Here is a 24,226-nt window from a genome sequence, read left to right as displayed (position 1 = left end):
AAAGTCATGAGAGCTTGCATTAGAATGCAAAAGAAGTAAATTATGTCATATGTATGAATAAATGTAAGATTATATTAATTATTTTATGATAATACATTAAGAACAGTAACGGAATACATCGTCGGAATATTCTTTTTTCTTATTAGATTACAATGAATTAATTCCTTACATTCATGCTTATTTACATATATTCAATTCTTCATTAGCAGCAGCGCTTTAAGCTATAGACTTTTTATCATTACTGCACTTTAATGTACATGTCTGCAGCTGAAAAGGATATATATGACACAGAGTTTAAAAACTTTTAATGCATTTAACGAGGCTAAAGAAAATGAGATTTAAGAAACAGTAGAGACCCCTATTATAATTCCGCAACTGTTCTGCTCTGAATCTTAAATCTCACGCAATACTCTTTTGCATTCGACTGGGACTGCTTTGCTTTTATCCTATTGGCCAGATAAAGTTCCCGTGATCTGCGCAACAAAAAGCAGGTGTCCATCAAGAACGGCAGGAAGCATCGACCGATTTGCGTCTACAGAGAACAGATCGATGAGTCAGTTGAAATCTACAATCAACCATGGGCTGCTGCGATGCGGATTCCGTCCAAGTATCAAGTAAGTGACATCGTATCAAAGGATACCTTTGGGAAGGCATTCACGTTTTGTTTAAGATCGCAAAAATGTACGTTAGTACTTAGTTTAGATAATGATAAACAAAGAATGTTAAATAATTAAAGAACATACATCTAATTGAGCTATATGATTGCTATTGCTTATGTAATGATGTTAATAAATGTGATCCCATGAAGAAATTAAGTTTATGGCGACTTAAGAGTATGAGTAGCCAGTGGGTTAATATTTGAAATGAGTGTCATACTCAAGAAAAGATTTTTTTATTTTCTTATTTTTAGATATTTCCAGTTACAAAATTTGGCAAATGTAAATAAATGCTCTTTCATCGTATCAGGTTTCTGTTCAATTACAAAAGTAAATACTTTAATTATTTTATAAAATTCAAAAATAAACCTGAGTTTTGAGTAGAAATGTCAGACTGAGCGTTATGAAACAGATTGAGATGCATTAAATAATTTCAGTAGCAAGAAATTTCAGTCTTAATTGAAACTTCACAAAAAATAAACTGTTAAAACTGATCTTAGGATATGAACCAGTATGAATTCCTAGCATGAGTAGTTTAAAAAATCAAAACTGTAAAAATTATGATTATATTAAAATACATATTAAGATAATATATATAAATATATGTAAGATAATATAAGATAAATATATATATATAATTACAAAACAATTCTTTTGAAAACCAAACACAAACTTGCCTAGTATTTTCGTGCATTAAGCTGCAGAAAAATTATCATTAAAGACATTAAGTAATAAATTTAGAACTAATATTTCACAAAGACCAGAAATTGATGTTCATAATTAATAAATTTCAAATAATCATATAAATGCAACAAAGAATTTGAAAATGTTAAAACCAATACATATATATGAAGGATAATATAAGATAATGTATATATATATATAAAAGATAATATAATATAATATAATATAATATATATATATATATATATATATATATATATATATATATATATATATAAAAGATAATATAATATAATATATATATAAAAGATAATATAATATAATATATATATATATATATATAAAAGATAATATAATATAATATATATATATATATAAGATACTATATATGGAAAAATGTTTTTAAAAGATTTATTATCTAAACAAAAATTATTTAAATAATGAATAACTAGGGTAATTATCAACTTTCTGTTTTTTTCCTGTTAGTTTATTATTTTCTTTAATAATTCAGTATAAAATTTACTATTGATAATATTGGGTTCAATGACATAGGGAGCTGCTTTTTTTGTTTTGCATAGTGCTACGCTACGAGTCATTCCAAAACTACTGACGACCGTTGCTATATTAACAAGAAAAGCTGTTGTAGTTTAAACGAATTTTTTTCCGCAGAAGTTCTCTCATTACAGTGTACTACTCACTCGTAGTAGGGCGGTGTCTTTGCGAACAATAAAGACAAAAGGTAATTACAATATTTCAAAAAACCTTAAATATAAATTTACAATAAATAAAATTTACTTTAGGACACAAAACATATACTATAATAGGAAAGGGAAAAAAATAATTTCGTAGGTATTTGGTCGCTTGATGAAACAAACTAATTTTTTGTAAAAAATTCTCTGAGAAAGTTTTCATCCTGTTAGAGAGATATAACGTAATATGCTTTGCCATATTCAAATAATACAAATAATCTATTCTAGAAACCGAAATTAACGTTGTTTTCTTCGCAGTCAAAATGATAGAATTATTTGCTGCTTGAAATACATTTAGTCGTTATATGAAGGAAATACTTTGAACAAAAGTCGAATTTTCATAATTTTAAAACTGAAGTCTTTGTTACAGCACGTTGTCTGTCTGATGTAACTTTTGATTGCCTAGTTGCTTAGTATTGACTGCATTTCTTGTCTGTTTCCTTATTTTGAATAACTGTTACAGAGGCTGTTCACACATTTTTTAGACGATGTATATTGTATTCACAAAACTAAATTACATAAAATTCTTGTGTTTTAAATGTTCTATTTGACATCCCTTACTCTGAAAGAAGATAAAAACAAAAGTATTAGCAAAACCGTTCCAAAAAAGTTCTGGCAAACACTTGAAGGTTTTATAACAAAAATTACTTGGATAACTGGGATTAACATTTAATCAGAATATGCATCCTTAAATAAAGGCAAACAAAACAAAATCAGTGAGTTTAAAGGGAACGTAAAAAGCATATGAATAAGATAGAAACAAGTATCGTACGGATATAAGCAAAATCTGTATAATAGATAAATCGAGATTTTCTTTCAAACAACTTCCATTCATTGGTTTTTAAATATTATTATTACTTGTTAAAATAAAGGAAATAAAGAGGATAAACAAAACATTTACTGAAAATCCTGACATTATTGTCTAAACTAAAAAAAAAAAAGAAAGAAAGAAAGAAAGAAAGAAATATTAAATATTTAAAAAATATAATGTATCATAAACATTTTAAAATCTGTAATCTGTGTTCAGCTTCCATCTGAAAAGTTGGAATTACAAACTTACAATATGTTTGCAAGTTCAAGAATGAATATCCAGAAATTCAAGACACAGCTATGAAATCGAATAAAACAAACAGCTGTTAAGAACAACAATGCTAAATGGTATCATCTATTAACATTATGCCGATACTTTTACATTCATTTAATAAAAAGCAGAGATTAATACAAAAATTGAAAAACTTTAGTAATAGGGGGACCGGAATGTAATGTCGTTTCTGCGCATGTCGGCAACAACATGCTAAAGGCAGAAGTAGAAGCAAATCCATGTCAAACACTCTTAACCAACCTAGGTCGACCATCCAAGAACATTTAAAGCAGAATGGAAAAATAAGCAAAGCAGGAGTCCCCCATAATCTGTCCGAAAAGAACAAAGCGAACCTATCCATCACATACAACATATTGCTTCAACGGCATCATACAGAACCGTTTTTTAAATTGCTTGATTAGTGGACACAGGAAAATAAGTCCTATATGATAATCCAAAACTCAAAAGGCAGTTTTAATAGCGGTTACAAAGGGTTTACATCCCGAAAAGGCGCTTCTGGGTGTTTGGTGGAGTATTCTCGGAATTGTTCATTTTGAATTTCTGAAACTCGGAAAAACTGTTAATGTAGACCTATTTTGTGAACAATTGGATCTAGTGAACCAATCTTTAATCGAAAAATATCCGGCAATTGTCAACGGAAAAGGCGTCATTCTGCAATACGACAATGCAAGAAGGCACTGTGCAAGACTAACGCTGGAAAAATATAATGAATTGGGGTGGGAGGTACTGCCTCACCCACCATATTCGCCTGATATCGCACCCTCGGATTTCCATTTATTCCGACCACTACAACATTTTCTTAGCGACAAAAAATTTGAAAATTTGGATGATGTCCAAAATGCCATCTCGAGATATTTTACTCAAAAACCTAAAGCAATTGATTTTTATCAGTCTGGGATTGAAATCGGCATACTAGATGGCAAAAGGTTGCTGATAACGAAGTGATTATATTATTAATTAAAAATAAAAACTTGTTACAAGTTTATTCGTTTCAATTTAATGTAAAAAAGCGACATTACTTTCCGGTCCCCCTATTACTACCACTACATTTTACAATGATTACTTTTCAATTTCTCAATAGAAATACTTAAAAAATATATATTTTTTGCCATATGCTCAACCTATTGGCTATATTAAATGTGCACACATAAAGCAATATTAAATTAAAAATTGGTTACCATTTGAATTATCAAAATTTAAGTTATAGTACTTTAATTCTAAACTTAAGTGTAAATTTGGGCCTGTTTAAGAGAGATCAATTTCTTTATGATTGATTCTTATTTCACTTAATTTTAACCGTAAATTAGGATCCAATTTTAATTTTGTTCTGTATTTCTTTTTCAAATAAAACGTGGAAGAAAATACTGGTTCATATAAATAGGTTCTGAAAAAAAAAAAAAAAAAAAAAAAAAAAAAACATTTAACAGCTTTATTTAAAATGCCTTTGAATTCCTTTTTTCACTCAAAATTTAACAAGTATGCTATTTTTTAAATCTTCAGTTAGGGTTCGATCACAGGAAATTTCCATAAATTTGTCCTTTTCTTCACAAGATTTGTGGATTTAATAGTTAAAAATGCTTTGTTTCTTTACGTACCACCTATTTTTCTCTTGCGTACCACAAGTGGTAACCGTACCACCGGTTGAGAATCGCTGCTCTAGATTACTTTCTATAAAGCCTGAGTGCTTCAAAGCTAAATTCGTTCTCCATGTAAACCAGCGCTTCCCAACCAGGGCTTCTAGTTATAGGAAAGGAGAATAGAAGATAGAAGAAGGAGAATAGGAAGGAGCTATAGAAAGGAATAGCACTTTTTTCTACCTTAATCTGAATACATGCGCGGTATCTGATTAGCATTCTCGCAGGAAAAGTGGGTGAAAACGAAAGCCAAAGGAAAGCTGTTTTAACTAAAGAAACTGAACTAAAATTGCTTTAACTAACTCAACTTAAAATTAGCTGTTAGTCAAAATAAACAAATCTCCACAAATTTATATACATCGCTATTGTTAAAACTGGTTTAGTTATTATTTGAATAAGGAGAAGAAAAATTCTGATATTAATTACAGTTTCGACAGGCGTTTACAATATCGTCGTTTCAAATATGCTTAAGCTTTAGTAATTTAATTACATAATGATATATAATATAGTAAATTAGGCAGTAGTGATATATAATATGTATGTTAGTTCATTTTCTGATAAGTATTTCGTTTTATGCATGCTAATTATTTTAAATATAATATTTCCGTCTATGCCAAAATAAAGAACGCATTTGTGTAGTCCAGAGTTAACACCATACAAATTAATAATGCAAATAACATAATAAACAATGAAAAAAAATTAGCATTCAGTTTTTTTTTCACTTTTAGAGATTTTGATACTTATAAAAAGTTTTGTAAAACTTTCAATAATACGATGTGAATTTGGATTGCGTTAATTGTAGCTCTTTTGCTTTCAAAAATAAAAAATTTTGGCTGGCTGTATAAAAAGCTCAAAATGCCCATGTAGAAATTTCTTTTCGAAATTCTTGCCTTTATTAGAAAAAGTAAAAAACTATTATAAATAATTTGTCAGACAAAACAGTGTATTTCTAAACGTATTACATGTACAAACAATAACTGAAAAAGACAATAATAACTGAAACATGAAGATAAAAAAAAACTCGTTATATCATCCTCACATAATGCAAATATGTGTTGCAATATTCAGTGTGCGCGCATAGGTCACATGATACAGAGGTAAGCTGGATTGGAATTCGATCCATACGTTTTGTAGCATTCCTCTATCAGGAGTCACTGAGAAGCATTGATAAGTTCTCTACCAATGCTTTTAGCGGTGGAAGTAATGTTAGAAAGAATAGTCCTTAACATGCCTCTAAAGAAAGAAGCACTAGGTGTTAAATCGGGAGGTTTGGAACCCATATAACATAAATACTTATAAAAGGTACCTTATAAACTGTACCTTATAAACTGTGTATAAAAGGTACCTTATAAAAGGTACAGTTGACTACTGCTTGAATGTATACCGTGGGACTAACAGAGCACATTTGAAGAAGAACATTTGTAGTGTGTGAGTACAACTTAATAAGTTTCCATTTTTTGTTCATGCGTTAATTATTGTACATGTAATGCTTTTAAAAAGACAGTGTTTTTAAATCTGATAAACCTTTTATATGATGTCCGCTTATTTTCATAACCTAAATTGTTTATTTTATTTCATTAATTTATTTATTTGCTATGAATACTTTTAGTTTGGAAGACCAGAATAGGGAGTGGAGTCACTTAACAGAGATTGTAAACAATCCTAAAGTTCAGTGAAGGTATGACAAGTTGCCATAGCAACAAATGGTGGTGAAATTCAGTAGTTTGGCTCAAGCAAATTATCGACGCTTCTAAGAAGTAAGATTACACGCGAATAACTAAATCGATTATTTAGTAGAGGAAAGAAATATAGTTTGGGGAAGAAAAGGTTTCACAAACCTTTAAATCCTTGCGGAAGAACTGGAGTATATTCCATTTGAGTAATCGTTTAACTGAGCTGCAAGTTGCAACAACTGTGCAATGTTGTTTAATCGAGTGGAATAATAAATTTTCGTTTATTCAATTTTAATTACTAATTTTTATTCAAAGAGCAGTCATTAGCAAATACCTGTTGACCCAGCTTGGTGACAAAATGCTTCAGCATTAAAAAGTAGCGTAATTTTGCCTGGAACCTTTAACGGCACAAAAATAAAGAAAAGTTATTAATTTTTAGAGATTATATGTATAAAAGTTTCCTATTATACAATTATGCATTCGCCCAAATTAGCCTTCAGTATTGAAGCTGCAGGCATAAATTGTATGTTTCTTGAACTCATGAAAAATTATGCATATTTGGATTATCAGCAATATATATTAGCTCATATATGAAAATAAATTACTTTTCATAATACAGAGGAATACAGATAATACAAAGGAATGTTGAGTATTCTGTTTTACTACAGTTTATGTTCCACTGTGAGAGCTTTTACATTTTTACTTATTGCATACAGTGGTAATATGTATTAATGTTACATTTAATACATATGAACCTTTTTGTATAGTCATTGTACCGAAAAAAGAAATATGCAATTAATACTAACTATTTAAGAATATTTATTAGTGTTTCAATTAACTGAAATCATAATCATGAACAAAATACTTATTTTAGGGGGAAAAAGTTGTCTTTCAAATAAAGTAATGCTAACAACAGAAATTTGATTTATTTGAGGAGACAATACATCTGCGTATTCAACTAAAAGTCTTCCTTCACATAATATGCTGCATTTTTGGGATTTTAAATGCTTAAAAATAAGAGGCAACATTAATTTGCTATAATTAATTAATAACGTAATAATATGTGGGGCTACAGTTGCTCTGGTAATGTTAAATTAGTTTTTTAACCCTAACAGACGTGAATCGAATTATCGCTATGTCTGAAAAAAAATCTGATGTGTAGACCACATGACTTTCTTATACGGAATATTAAATTATACGCATTTTTTCTTGCATTTTATTTTAACTTATTAGATTGAATTAAACCTACTTCGCCGACAGCGCATAAACCACAATAGAATAAATATATTCTTTAAAATTCACTTTGTTTACCATAGCGACACTCTGGCGCTAGGTTTACTTAACAGTATTATATTTCATTCATATTATAACGAAATCGAAATCGAGTGAATGGTTAGGCGGCATTTAGTAGCCTCTGCTACTTTAACCGTCTCTGTTGGAGATATTATAACTCAGAATGCACAAAATGTATATCATTTAAAGAATTATCTAATCGTTGCCACATGTTCCATTCAAATACTATAATAAAGCTAGAACTATGTATAAAAGAAATTAAGCAAACAAAACAAAACAGAAACAGTTTTTCACAGACGATTGAGTATTTCTCATTCAATTAATTCAGTTCTCACTTCGCGAGAAGGCAAAAATACATAAAAACTCAAAATATCTATATTAAAAATTACGAAGTAAATCTCAAACGCTTATTTCCTCGAAAAAATTCCAGAAAGAATTAAGCATGATTTAATTGGCAATAATAAATGAATGCGTTATCTTTGTTGTTGCGAAGCTAAGTTTCTCTAGATTGGCAACAATTCCATTTGTCTCCTGTTTCAAATGTAAACATCAATGGCCGCCATTAAAAACAGGCTTAGCGGCAATTAAACAACTTTAAAATTGCTGATAATTCTAAAAATATTGCACATAGATTTACTAAAGGCATAAAATCCTTAACCGGAAGATAAAAACAACATAATTCAATCATTTTTAAAGCAAAAAATATACAATTTACAAACATATAAGAGTAAAGAAACTGAGATCACTGAGCCGGGTAATAGAGTGGATATATATATAAATATATTTATATACGTTTGGTGCTGCCGATTGCAACCAAAATACGTGGTGCACATCTACATGTTATAGCAGTCCTATATACAAAATTTCAACGTTCTGAGGCTACTCGTTTTTGAGTTATGCGAGATACGTACGTACGCATGAACGTACGAAAGTACGTACATACGTTCGTACAGACGCCACGAAAAATTCTCTTCAGAATTAATTTTAAAGCAGTTTTATAAATTTTTTTGAAGGAAAAGAGTATTTTATTCCGTCCTTACGTACAGTTATGACGCAAAAACATCGTTAAATTGCATTCGATAGCGGTCAAAATGGATATTTTCGTTGAAATATGCTGCCTGAAACTTTTCGCGATTACAATACTTCCTTTTTACTTCGTACAAGGAAGTAAAAAAGAAGACAAACTCATGAGAAGGCTAAAAATAACTGTTTTATATAATAATTAGAAATCTGAAAATAAAGGTACTCTTTTGTGTTGCATATTTCACCATTCGTGGAGATGCAAAATAAATCAAACTTTCCAAATTAATTCAAATATTAAACAGTAGTCAAGAACTAAACAATTTACTACAATTGTAAGCTGTCTCCTAGCTCTACCGGAGCGTCAGAAATAAAATGTCTACAAGGAGAAAAAGCAAAGCCGAATAATTGAAACTATCAAACAGGTAAAAGTGCATGAGGCACTAGAGAGTTCACTACAGAATCAAACAGGTATTGCTCCAATACACTAACAGTATGAAAAAATGGAATTGACTGCCTGCTTTTCTCCAAATGAACACTGAAATTATAAATCGGAGTTGTTACATTTAAACATATGAGGATAACATAATATTAGGCAAAGTTACAGAATATAACACAAACTTTTGAGTATACTCATTACAGTATTGGATTGCGTAATTCAGTCCAAAGTTCAACATGGGTTCAGCTCAGTAATTTTGTGTTTTGACGCTTTCTGGAAATTGTTGATGTTGGTAGGAATCAGTTATTGAGGTGCAGCCTAGTCATTGCTCTTTCCGCCTTTCCGTTTTCGGTTCTAAGATGTGACATGGCATAGATCCAGTCCTACAGCATTGAACTATTTTTGTATTTTCATGATTTTGGGATATAGGTGGCATTGAGATATCACCAATCTTTTGAAGTTAAGTTCTAGATTGGTGAGTTTCTAAATGTGCAGGTCACTTGTAATGGGCAGAAGAATAGATAACAGTCTGTATCTATATCTCTTTTGACTTCACAGATGCAACTTTCGTTATTAGAGAGGTTCCTTTTAAGAAAGCAATCTGGATATGGGCCATGACAGTTGAGGTAATAAGTTAGGAAGGGAGCTTCTGATTTCTGTGCCAATTTTCAGGAGGAACTGGTAGGCGCGCTGGGCTGTTGTGACATGATTCCACTCTTCTTACCACTCGTGGCTTAGATATTTGTTTAGGATTTGTCATGGTTGCGATTTCGGAAGCTTGATATTGAAGAAATGGCCTTCTTGGGAAAGAGCTGTCTCTTTTGCTAGATTGTTGGCAATGTTCGTTGCCAACGTTGCCGCTGTGCACTTTGATCCAAGTTGTGGTTATTTCAGCATTGAGGTCTTTGAGATTTAATTAATTTCATGAACCATGTGAGAACGATTGTCTGGATTTCGGATGAAGAGTATGGCTGCTTGGCTGTCTGAGTTAATGGATATTTTGGAGTTGTTGTTTGTTGACGCAATATTGATGGAAGCTTTTATTGCTGAGAGTTCTGCATGATGTATGCTACTGGAGTTAAGTATTTCATTTTATTTCGGAATCCGGATGTTGTTGAACTGGAAAGAATGCTGCACACCCAACTTTTCCTTCTATTTTTGATCCGTCAGTGTAGCCTTCAAATTCATGGGTCGATATCCTTTTGAATTTTTGTTTTGGTATGGGAATCCATCGGATGTCTTTTGTCACACGGGATATTCAGCATGAACTGTCACTGTATGGATGTTAGCAATCTCTTTTTTTCCGTCATCGGCAGGGCACATATTGCGGCTCCATATGTGAAGATATTTGTGAAAATGGTTTTGTATAGGATGTTGGTGATGTGAGGATTCTATCCTTAATTAAATCCTTGCATCGTATGAAAATTCTGTCCAATTTAGGGTGTGCGAATCTTTATATCCTGGAGATAGTCTAAGAAGTCGTGGTTTGGGTCGAGCCCGAGATATTTTACAGATTTGACGTTTTTAATTTTACATGTTTATATTTTTATTGAGAGTTTTGTAATTTTATGTCCCGCTCATGAATGGCTATTATTTGCGACTTGGGGATGGAGATTTCTAATTTATGTTTCTTGCAGTGATACTGGAATATATTAACTATTTCTTGGAAGTTTTGCTGAAGAACTTTTTGTGTTTGACCGCTGACAACGACGGGAACATCGTCTGCAAACGTTGTAATTTTGGCAAAGTTGGGCCATTTTTGGTTGCTGACTTTTGGTTGCTGTTGGTTGATGCTACTGCGATCTCGGAGGAAGTTATCGATGATTTCGTTGAAGTTGAGTGGGCAGTGGATCTTGCGGAGAGACTGAAGGATGGCGAGCCACCATAAAGAAGCAAAAGCATTTTTGAAATCAAGGCACTAGATGGCAGAGTGCACACTATTTATTTTATTGATATTAACTTCGTCTAAGAGTGCTTGTATGACATGATTTGTGGAATTTTGTTCTCTTAACCCACACTGGTGGTTGCTGATATATTCTTTATGATGGAAGTGGTGCTTCAGCCTTTCAACAACACAGCGTTCGAGAACTTTACCCAGGACAGGAAGCAGATTTATTAAGGGATAAGCCTTTGGACTGTCGGGCGATCTATGTTTCTTTAAGAATAGGGTGATTTGATCAGTTTTCAGACATTTTGGGAAGGTGTTAAGTTCGAGGCATTTGTAGCAAAACTGTAGAATTATGTCAGAGCTGGTATGGCGTATAAATTTAACAATTTGGCTACAGATTCTAGCAATGCGGGGGCTTTCTTGTTATTAAGATTTTTTATAATTTGCGTTAATTCAGTCTGGGGGAATGGAGAGCCGTTTTCTGAGTCTGGAGGATGCTTATTGTGGAGTATTTTCATCTGTTCATCCGTGTCTTCATCTTCGTTACCGTTTAAGAGGATTGCGTTCAGGGGGTTTGGGTGGTATCTATGCTGTTGTTGGAATTACTGGTGCGCGGCACATGAAGCTCAGTAGGTCTGAAGATTTTATTCGTTGCCATCTTGGAAAGAGGAATATAAATAATAATTTGTTATTGTTACAGGATCAGGCTTTAAGTTTCGCTTCTATGATTTGGCATTTATAATTAGCCTTTTGTTTTCTGAATTTTGGGGGGATGTTATTCCTTTCTTCCACTGATTCTGTGGATTTAAGTTTTCTGTGCAAGGCTCTAGTTTGTGTTTACCTCTGCGTAGATCTTTTGTCTACCAGTTATACTTATCAATACTGTTGGTCTTCTCTTCTTGAATGTTTGGTTGCAGATGATTTTATTCTTTCTGTTATTTCTCCTGTAGTTTTGTTGATTTCTTCTCTGGTGTTTTAATGCTTGATTGAGTATATCATGGCTTCTGCATATTGTTTCAGGTGTCCTACAAATATTTTCACCTTCCTCTGTTTATTTTGTCTCTGATGATTATGGTGATCTTTTGCCGGTTCGTTGATGTCGCAGGTAACATGTTTATGATTAAATTCTGTGTGATAATCTAGAATTTGTTTCTTGTAGATTCTATTTGCTAGATACGGTGAGGTAATGAGCAGATCTGTCCAGCTTTGGCTTCGTATGTTATCCAATGTTGAAGGGTTGATTGGTTGATTGTGAAAGATTAGATTATTGGAGTTTATGGATTCTTCCAGTTGCAAACACTTTTTTCTACTTGAAACTATCAAAGCTTGCAGGAAACTAATATGTAGCGTTCACGCGATGCAAGAAACACAATCTGTCCTAAAACCTCAGTTTTAAGACAGATTGTATTTCTGAATTTGTCCAAAACGTTTTTAAGTCCAGTGCCCAGTTTAAATACTGGCTATTTATTTGCATTCTGGTGAAAAATGCAAAATGTTACAGTAAAATGATGAGTTATAGTAAAGGTTGAAATCATAAATAATTAGTTAATTAACATAAAATTACATACAAATATTTTATCATAATATTAAAAACTTTTGTTTAAATGCTAGAAAATTTTAGTTGTATAAGTTATTTTTTCCATAACTCCAGATTTTATGCATTTGGAAATAAACAATATTACTGATATTTGCAAATTTTAATTATTGATTAATGATTTAATTCTGTCTTACAAGTTAATTGTTGGATAAGGTATTTCTCCCGTCTTCCTAGCATGCCTTCGTGGTGTAGTGGTCAGCACGCTCGGCGTATATTCGAGAGGCCCTTGGTTCGAGTCCTGGCGAAGGCGGTGCTCATTTTTCATCTCTCCTTCTATTAAAAATACCTAATATCTTTACAGTGGCGCCCGAACTAAAAGGGTGGTGAATGATGATTCTCCACACCCAGGATTTGGCGATTGGGTCAACTAAAAAACCCAGCCGCCCTTTAAAAGGGGGAGTATATAAGCATGCCTCCGTGGTGTGGTGGTCTGCACTCTTTGCGCGTATTCCAGATGTCCGCGGTTCGATTCCCGGCGAAGGCGTTGCTAATTTTCCATCTTTCCTAATTCAAAATACCTAATGTCTCTATAGCTGAAAGTACATTATTGACATAAATTGTGGAAACTATGAATTAAAACATTCAAATCTATTTTTTTAAGTAGAAAAGTGCTTTCCAAATTTTCTGAAAATTAAGAAGGAAAAATGTAACTACATGACAAACGAAGCACATGAATTAAATGAGGGATATTTTTCATAGGATGCCATTATAGAGATAAAAGTTAACTGTAGTAAAACAGATTTATGACACTTATGTTTACGAAATGCTTATGACATATTCAAATACTAAAACTGCCGCGATAAAGTTATTATTTTTTAATGTTCATATAAAACAAAAACCCTTTAGCATTTTAAAGGGCGCTTCCTTCCAACTAATAGATCCTTCAAAATATACATTCTTAAAAGATCCATTTAAAAAGGGTACTTTATGTTATTCGCCCACTTTTAAAGGACCCATTTAAAATGTGCACTTTTAAAAGATGCTTCTTTATAACTTATAAGTAAATTCCATGTTAAATGACAAAGGGAATGTTATTAGCGAAAGCAGAAAAAAGTTATTTAGTTTTTTTCAGTGTTGATACATGTAACTCTTTATTCAGTTACAATAAATATAAATAAGTGACCGTTTATATATTTTATATCTAATTTTCTTGAAATGAGATATATATTTCTTTAAGGTATCCGACTGCGTTCTAATCGTCAATTTTGGTGAAATGTTCCAAAAAATGTTTTATTACTTTATTTTAAATCTTATACATTAAGTTTACTAAAAGTACTTTTATTTTGTCTCTCCGGTCGTTAGAAGCGGAATTATACCTATTCTTGTTCTACGTCGTGAACCAGAAGTTTCTCATTAAGAACCCAGAAACTAATGTCAAAAGGCCCGCAGACTACTCTAAATAACTTTAAAACGGGAACTTTTCATCTGAATACTTTTGCTGATGTTCAAAATATTATTTTGAACCTTTCTATCTGTTACTGAGTTCTTGAGGAGAAGCTTAGTTTTGCGATTAAATTTTCCTGCTTGCCAACATTTTCTTTTCCTTCTGTTTGTTTTTGCATTACATTAAACCTATTTTTTGAAAAACTTGATTTTTTTAAAAATTTTTCTGTAACGAGTGTATTGTGTGTGTAATTATGGCAAAGCCTCGAGGGCTATCTGCCTAAGGGGAGGGATGCCTTCGTGGAGGACTTTCTAAGGGCAACTGGCTCGTATACACGTTACACATGGGGAAAACCACGAAAACGCCCATGCAGCCAGCCCGTTCGCGGGATTCGAACCTCGGACCGAACTACCAGTGTTCAGCGTCTTTACCGCTCGGCCGCTGGTTGGCTTTTCTGTAACGAAGAAAACTTAAAATATTACTATATAATTTTATGAAACTTTTCACAAATATTCTATGACGTATTGTGAATTAAATAGACTAAAAGTATAAGTTTATCTACATTCCTAAAAATTTTTCAGATAATTTTGTAAATGAAAAGAGAAAATTTTCTCGAAAAATAGGTAGTGCGTCTATCAAACAGGTATATTTAATAGACATTTTATTTTTTCGTTTAGATGTAATTCCTTTTAATTACGTAATAAATATAAGTGACAAATTTAAAAGCAAAATATTGATAAATATTTTTATGGAAACATATCTATTAATCCTGAAATTTAACACATTTTTAACCCAGATGTAATAAAAAAACCCCAAACATTATAACTTATAACTTTTTTACTTTAATATCTTTATCACCGGTTTTTATCATTTTAACTAGTATTCTGCTAAATAACATCAATAATAGATTTATTTGTACTATTTTCCACAATTTGGGTTCCGAACGGATACATTAAGACAAATAGTGGGATACCTTAAATAGCAACGTAATGTAAAGATTTAAATTTTATGCATGATTGTGTTATTAATTAAATGAAACTACACTTTTGTAAGCCTATCTATATATTTATAATTAAATGGGAATTCAATACACCAGAATTTTATTTCTTACAGTATTTGTCTTAATTGTTTCCAGGTAGCTTTATGTGGAGTTAATTCTTCAATAAGAATCACTTCCTAAAACAGGGGTCATTTTTAATATAATTTCACGTATAATAAATTTGTGCTTGCTTTCTTCTTTTTAATAGACGGAAACGTTATAAAAATGGATGACATAGCAATTAATAATTCCTTGAAAAATCAATAGGCCCTGAAAAATCAATAGGTTTTAATTCGACGGGAAGGAAATCACCTGCTCAAGTAACTTGTAATAAATAATTGATTCTGACCCTCAGATGTCTGCTGGATACTTATACAATACTTTCAAACACTTCCGTCATGAAAAACATGAATTAAAATTATTTATTTCAAAAACGAACATTTGGAAATAACTAACCGCAAAAGCATTTGTTTCCTACCAACGATATTAAAGCCTTATGCATAATTCAGTGTAGGACAGATAAAATTCAGTAAAAATGTGTCTTCTTTTCGAGAATTAAAATAAAAATATTTGCCAACTTTTGTCTTCTTTATCGGTATTGAAAGTTTTATGGTTTAAGAATATGTCACAAACTCTACATGATAAATTTAGCATTTAAAGCTAATCGTATTAACTTTAAACATCAAACAGTTGAGCAACATGAATAGTGTAGGCAAATATCTTTGTTATTGCTATGCAAAAATTAGAGCAAATAAGTAACAATACAGCCCTAAGTGTTTTGGGATTATTGTTGAATCCGCAACTAATATTATAATAAATCTCGTAAAACTAATTATTCAATTTTATTTTTAAATTTTGCCCCAGAAGGAGCTCATAGATTATGTAGTAAGTAGTTCGATAAATTTCATATATTTAATATACGGATCTATTCTTACAGTATTTCAAACTTTACAGTACTATTAGGCTGGAATCAAGTATATTAACAAAAACGATTTTAACTCAAAGGAAGTGTAGCATTGCTTTAATTTTAAATAAAAATGCAGAAATAGTTAATCACAGAAAAATCATACCAAATGCCATGTAGGCTAAATATTAAGCTCTTGAAAATCTGAGTCCTGAGCAAAGAAAAAAAATTCTTCAACCAAATTTTAAATCTAATACTGTAACAGATATGTACGTAATACGAAATCTGATGTGGACGCCATTTAATTATACACATTTTTTTTTCTGCACTTCATTCAAACTTATTTCCTCGAATTCCAATTAGATATGTATTTCTTATTCAGCCAGTACGCACTCCGCGGCAAGGCAAAAATACATAAAATCTCAGATCTCAGAACATCTTAATCAAAAACCGTAAAATACAAAAAAAAAAAAAAAAAAAAAAAAAAAAAAAACCTAAAACACTAAATACAGTTAAAAAGATTATACGTTACGGAGTGCGTATAATTCAAAACAGTTAAAAAGAGTAAACAATTTTTCTGCAGTTAAAAGAAGAGTTTCTACGCGAGAACAAGCAATTTGGTCAACGGCAGAAAGACAGAATTGTTAGTAAGTTAAAATTTAAAGTTAACTTTTGGTCTCAGTGAGCAGAAATTCATTGAAACTGTAGCACCAACTGACTTAATTCACTGTACTGCTAAGAGTTTAATATGTAAACAAATTTCGCTTCCTTAGGTTTAGCTCTTCTTACACTTTTAAGTTGCTGATAATTCTACAATTATTGCATGCAGATTAACTGAAGGCATAAAAAATTTAATAGGAACATAAATAAAAACATAATTCAATCACTTTAAAAGCAAAAAATGCGCAATTTACCAACATATAAGAATGAAAATACAGAGCTTACTGAGCTGGGCCGGGTTAGAGGGTAGGTGTATATACATATATATATATATATGTATATATATATTTTCCTGTCGTTACGTACATAAATCACACAAAAAAAATCGCTCGGGATGGATTCGGGAGAGGTCAAAATGGATATTTTTTTTAAAATATGATATCCGAACGTTTTTGCGATTACAATATTACCTTTATTTCGTAGGAGGAGGTAAAAAGGGATATATAGCTTTATAGCTTATCTACAGTAAGCATTAAGATACAACAACACGCCGAACAAGTATTAATTTAGAAATCAAACAACAAAAATTAGCGTTATATTTTCAAACTTTCACAGGGCTAGTTTCGATGGTTTTACCGAACCATCGAAACTAGTCCTGTAAAAGTTTGAAAATATAACGCTAATTTTTGTTGTTTGATTTCTAAATTAATACAGTAAGCATTGTAAAATTATTATATTCATATGCATAGTGAAATCATAATGTACAATAATCGACATTGCTTTTTTGCGCTTCTCCTTTTCGCTTTACTAATTCGGTAACATGTTGTATATCTTCATACGATTATCTCAGTACCTTAACATTTCGACGCGCCACCCAACCGATATAGTGGTTAGCGTCGCTGACTGCCGTGCCGAAGTGCCTGGGCGCGAATTCCGGAGAAGGCATGGTTGTTTTTAAATGTATAGTATCGATGCGGCATGGCGAGACTAAATATGCGGCGAGCCGAAAGTCCTCTCGTGTAGTTTGGTGTAAGGGAAGAGGGGTGGGAGACCCTCGGGGTGCTCTCTTTCAAAACTGGGGGGGGGGGTGGAACTGAGCAAAATCCCACTGTCACCTATAAGGTTGCCGACGAGAGGTGTATCTTGCGCTTTTCTTGCCCCGAGGAACTTCGTGGGCTTGGGCTGATGTTACTGTCAGACAAATGAGCATAAGTAACAACACATTTCGACGCTTCATGAAACTTTCAACATAATTGCATAGTTTAGTACTGTATTTCCCTATTTCTTAATAACTATAAATTTCTTCCAAATAGGCAGCAGATAAAAATGTATAAAATTCCAACTGAAATTAAATTTGGCGTGCAAAGGGTTAATAGCAGGTAATACTTTTCACTAGTGGTCGCTTCTTTTATTATAAAATTTGTTGCACTTTACCTGTAAAACTAGTTTTTCTGTTGCTATTTAGCTTCAGCAGAAAAGCTCATTAAATTTCATGACCAATAAATTTAAATTCTTACCTTATACTACATATTACGAAAGAAATTATTAAAAGCTCAAATTTTCAAAATTAAAAATTTGGTTTATGCCCCTCTCAGTGCTATTTTTATCTCAACATAAACTAATTTCAAGACTACAGAAAACTGAAATGTAGTTCACGTTTTACCAGCGCTCACAACCCCTTATTAGTATTATTTTACTTTCGAATCTGCCGAGAAGAATAGAAAGCATTCTAATAAAATATTTACGGAAAGTAAAAGATTTATTCCTAATACGAAATATAGATCTGTATACATAGAAAGCTATTATAGCTTTTACCACTCTCATAGATGAAGTATGTTTTTAAATGTATCGAAGTTTAAGGTGTTAATAAAGGAAAAAAAAAAAAAAACTGTGTGCTAAAATACTTTAATAAGTATTTTATACTTCAAACCTTAAAAATTAACAATAAAAAAAAAATCAGATTTCACAAGTTATTATTATTAATTTTATTATCTCCTGCTTACTGAATCATGATTTTCCATAGCGGATTATTCAATGTGCATATTTTAGTTAATGTTCGCAACAAACTAGATTAATCAAACATGGCACACCAAGTAAGGATTATCTGCTTCGGAATAAACACCATCGTGGAGGATTTTTACAAGGAAAATAACAAAAGCTGTATGAGCCAGCTCGGTCCCTGGAAATAGAAGCATGAACGAAGTGTTTCGACCATAATTAGGCAGCACTCACAGGGATTTCTAAGTAAATAAGATGTATAAATTATAGTAAGCGATTTTCTATGGTTCTTTGCCTAAACATTACGTACGTTTTCATATAAAAATCACAAGATTCCTTTATATGTTGTATCATAAATGTCGTGAGAAAAGGAAACTAATGGAAGCTTGTTTTTTTAGATATTATATCATTATTTATTAAAAAATAAAGAAAAGGACCAGTGCAAAAATAGAATCAGTAATTGATAAAAGTATTAGGTCTTTTAATTTATCTTATTACTCAATGCAAGCAAATAAACTAACAACTGCATTCATAAGAAATATTAAACAATACAATAACGCGGGCTTAATTTGGAATATTATGAATGCATATTAAAACTTCATATATTCATAACGGATATATTATAGTAGTACATTCAAAAAAGTTTTTTTCCGTCAGTCAATCATATCTTACAAAAGTATCAAGTAAATTTGTCAGAATGTAACTCTATATTGAATTTCATGCACCTCAGAAAGAAATCCTTGTCAATTTGTAGAGACAATAGGTATATTTGAAGTAGAAGTACATGAAAACTTAGGAATGCCCTACCCGAAACTCGAACCTGGACCTCTCGAATACGCGCCAAGTGTGCTAACCGTTACACAACGAAGACATGCAAAAAGGAGGGAAAAAGTGAGATTTTTGAAAATTTTATGCTTTAGAACATCTTATAATATCAGCAAAAGATTACAACGTTACGATTATTGATTTATGAGATTTACATAAACTAACTCCTTGACAACTCCTTTAAATCTTATCACACTAATGAATTATTTTCATCACGTCTAATTGTCCGGTTATAACCCAATAATTAACCAGGGATAAAACAAAACTTTAAAATTTAATACACTATTTGTAGAATTGCAAAACTGAAAGACTACGAATTCTTATCCATTTTTACTTGCGAAAAGCTAAACTAACTATAAAACTTAATTTACTTAAATAATTTAAGCAAAATAAACGATACTAGAATTTCTAGCACTATATAGCTGACTTTGTACATCAAACCTAACTTTTAACAAATTTTTAAACAAGCAAGTAAACTCACATTTATAAAAATAAGTATTCATTCCAGCGCACCAACTAACTGAGTTCGCGGCTGCAGGACTCTGTCAGCTGCTAGTAAGCGTTAGATACTCGTTGTCAATACAAGTTAACTAAATAATAACTAGATTGGCTTTTTTATCTACCTAATCTGATTTCTGTTGAAGTGTGACGAAAAATAAAAAGGAGAAAAAAGAATTAACATAAAATAATTAATTATTTTAACTAATGCCTTAAAGTTAGAAAACGGAATTCTAAGTTTGAAGCAAAATTTATTAATTCAGATAATTTATTAAAAATTAGAAAACAGTTTATTGATAATTATTGGTATTAATCTACCAAATATAAACTATGAAAATAATTCACATACATTTTAAGTTCTCAATTTTAAGCTTCTGAATATTTTTAGACAGCTTTTAGACATACTTTACTTAAACAATTCATACAATGAATATTTCAAGTGATATCATTCTGTTACTGCAGATTGCTGCCAAATAGAGTAATAAAATTGAATTATAAGAAATTATAAAGAATGCCTTTATAAATCTTCTATATGAATAATTATTTTTATACATAAATTTTCTATTATTTGCAGTCTTTTTTCTGATATCTGAACAGCTCTGAAGTACTTAAACTGCTTATTAGATCAACTATGTCTGCTTATTAGATCAATAACTTACTATTTTTCTTTTTATTTTCATACGTGCATGAAAAATAATCATCTTTCCCTTCCTTTCAGAAATGGCTTTGGAACTGAAAAGTGGGCCAATGTTGTGGTATAAAAGTAAGTACAAAATGTTTTCCTACTTTTTGAATCTTTTGAAAGCAAGACTATAACAATTAGATAGCTTATACATGAAGTCATCAATGCATCCTCCAGAAAGAGAATAACAGCACATTTTAAGTGGATTATTAAAAAAACTTAAAAACAAATTATAGAAAGTTCACTTCAGTTCAACAGTATTTAAAATAAAATGGCAAACCCAAGATATGGCGAAATTTATCTCATCCTTCAGAGAAAAAATAAAAATTTTAAAGAAAAATTTAATTTTCGTGCGATATTTTAATTCACCAAAAACATATAATACTATAATGATTAGAATACAAAAGTTGTCATTATAAAGACAGTCTGTGAGTAGCTCTAATCCAAGAACCGTAAATATAATATGATTTGTTTTACAATTAAAACAGCTGATCAAAACTAACCAAGAATGCTAATGAGTAATCTCCTATTTTTCATAAAAAAGTGAAGAGTTATAATAGCAGGTACGTATCACATTTGACGAGAATTTCAAAACGAGACTTCACTTTCTAAATACAATAATAACAAATATAATCAAAGGAAATACACATGAAATAATATGTAAAGTATCACAGAAGTAGTTACATTTAGAGCAATATGACTACAAAATGAAGTGAAAAAATCCGATCGTGATAAACCCTAAGTATGAAGGAATAAGTAACATGGAATATTTTAGTGAATTTGGGATTGACACATCTGGGAACATTGTACATAGTGATTGAGAAAAAAAAATGGCGACAGGACAGCTAACTCTGAAGAAATGTCTCCACATCCGGCTCAGGCGTATTTTTTCCTTATATTTCTTCCTTCTTGAGTGAAAGTGAAATGAATAATAATAAAAGGCTCTAGAATAAAGATATCAGATGTCACCGGATTGTGCAGGAGAAGCCTACATTTCAATGTATTGTCTCGTTTCAGGATTTGTTCCAAAGAATGTCCTACATTCAGAAAATATACTCAAACTCTCTAATTATTCCGATTCATGTAGTTATCTAGTGCTGCTCCAAATGTTCATTCGTGTGAGATCAGAAATGTATTGAATAATTAAATACTAAATTATTGTGTTTTCATATATGTGTTTCTAGGAACTCATGACCACAAAAAACAATGATTTGTGAAAACATTTCTGAGTTTTTATTCTAGATGCGTTTCGAGTTTGTAAAACAGACAGTGAATGAAATCAGCTGAAGAATTTTAAATGGATTATCTTTTGAAAATATAATAATATGTAAACATTGTAGAACGCGAAGGAATACTCAACTATGGAAAGAAATATTGTCTAAGACTAAGTATCTAATAACAAATTATTTAATGAACTACTGTATGAACTACTACTGTATGAACTACTGTATAATACTGTAATAATTACTGTATGTACTACTGTATAATACTGTAATAATTACTGTATGAACTACTGTATACTACTTCATATGCGAAATCCTTGAAAAATTAAACATGTTTTCTGATAAAAAATTGAAATTGAGCGAAATTTCAATTTCTAGCTAGATTTTCACCATAATAAAATTAATCATGTTTCTTCCAGAACATTAAAATCTAAACTGCGTTAATTGGAAACAATTGCAACATCGAAATATATATTTGACAAATAAATAGAATAGAACTTCTTATAGCGACTACCTCTAAAATTTTAAAAAAATTCTGAGAAAATAAAATTTTTAATTGGATCTTGTTTAAAAACATAATAATTGTTTAAAGTTATATCTAAACAACTAAACGGAAACGACAGGGGGAGGGGCAATTAAGCATAGCGATTTTTTTTTCAGATGTTGTTTCCATCGTTATGAGTTAAATCGGGTGGCAGAAAATACCCTTGAAGTTTCTTTTTTAAAATAATAAACTATAATATTCTACTAAAAGATAATTTTTTTCTCCAAAGAAATCACGACGATAATTATTTTAGAGTGAAAATAATAATTAATATACCTTTGAAAGAAAGTTTTCCAGTTTTCAGTCAAAGAAATCAAAAAGATAATTATTTTAAAAGTATTGAATAATTTCAAATGATAACCATTTTCTGTAAAACAAATGTGCATGTCTCATTTCGAAGTAAACGAAGAAAGAAACACAACTGCAAAGTATCATCACCCATGAGTTTTCATTCTCAAACTTCATTAATAACTCAGTTTTTATTCTGAAACATTGATTTTTTTATATTATAATTAAAAGATATTCAAACTTACAGCTCGAAAACATAAATTCTAAATTAACAAACATATTATATTCTTACGCAAAAAACAATTATTTAATATACTCAGTGGAAATTTCGAAAACTTCATCCGAACTTCTACTCTGAACTTTCTTCGGAACTATCAATTTTCGGTAATTTTGCAAGACATTTTGAATAAAGAACAAGAAAAAAATATTAAAGATTTGAAAATTTAAGTAAAGAGGAATTTACACTAAATTCATTTTATTCCATTTATTTATATAATTATTTACTATTTAGTTAACTATTTTTTTTCTTTCTTAAAGGACGCTTTTTTGGCAGCAACTGGCGCGATGTGCATAGCGTATTATACAATGACAGCAGTCTCTTATGGTACAGAGACAAATCTCGTCAGGAACAGGAAGGAGGTGTAGTGCTAAAGGATGCCCCAGAACTGATAGCTTTTGGACCATACACGTCCGCAGTGCCAGACAGGCCTTCATTGCCCGATAACTACGAAATCAAAGAGCTCCTAGCAGTCGGGGTACGTGGGAAGGACATAGTATATTGGTTCCTCTGTCCTAACGAAGAAGAAGTGGCGTAAGATACACCTTTTTTGATTATCCTTCCCCATTTTATTTATAAAGCAAAACATTTTCCATACCATTAAGAGGGAATCTTTTTAAAATCTGAAATGTGTACACACAGTTCTCTTTGTAAATGAATTTCGTAAATTCATTTACCATGGCAATGTTTTGTAAATGAAGCATCAGATTCTGATTATTTATAAGAGGTATTTCATAATTATTATTTCACTGATAAATAGTCCTGAATTTTATATGCAGCTGCTCAAAAATTCGAAATAAACTTTAAAATTGTATTATTGTAGAATTTAGCAGAAGTTATGCCTTAGCAGAAGACTTCAATACTTATATACCCGTAACTCATTTTTTTTTATCCTACCATTTATAAAAAAACGATAAAATTATTCAATATGATACAAACATAAAAGAAACTCAATAAATAAAATCCTAATACGTGTTGGTATTTTTACATTATCTATCAATTTAATTAATGTCTTATCATGTATTCACACAGTAATTATTTTAAAGAAACTTTGCAAAAATGAGTTTCTATATTTCACAAATACCTAAGACCGCGATTGGAAAGTAAAACTGATTTTTATCATCATCCTAAGTATCATTAGTAAAACTGATTTCTTTTTCATAAATTCT

At 31.0% G+C, this 24,226-nt stretch overlaps 1 protein-coding gene and 1 non-coding gene across 2 annotated transcripts in view; both read left to right on the top strand.

Moving 5' to 3' along the window:
- Positions 1 to 514: 514 nt before the first annotated feature.
- The window catches only part of LOC118199029 (uncharacterized), a 42,420-nt gene continuing 18,708 nt past the window's right edge, over positions 515 to 24,226 (top strand). Inside the window, exons 1-3 of the mRNA XM_035370808.2 lie at positions 515 to 614; positions 20,762 to 20,806; positions 23,318 to 23,591. Of these exons, the coding sequence (XP_035226699.1) occupies positions 578 to 614; positions 20,762 to 20,806; positions 23,318 to 23,591 (356 nt within the window). The 5' untranslated portion in view covers positions 515 to 577. The remainder of the gene's footprint in view (positions 615 to 20,761; positions 20,807 to 23,317; positions 23,592 to 24,226) is intronic.
- TRNAI-UAU (transfer RNA isoleucine (anticodon UAU)) lies at positions 12,913 to 12,985 on the top strand. Its single transcript has one exon. It is a non-coding gene; the product is annotated as a tRNA-Ile (tRNA).

This window comes from Stegodyphus dumicola, chromosome 9 (assembly GCF_044657685.1).
Source record: "Stegodyphus dumicola isolate Sdum_Otavi_A_Nest chromosome 9, ASM4465768v1".
Classification (NCBI taxonomy): Eukaryota; Metazoa; Arthropoda; class Arachnida; order Araneae; family Eresidae; genus Stegodyphus; species Stegodyphus dumicola.
Note: the sequence above shows the minus strand (reverse complement) of the source record. Positions and strands in the feature narration are given on the sequence as shown.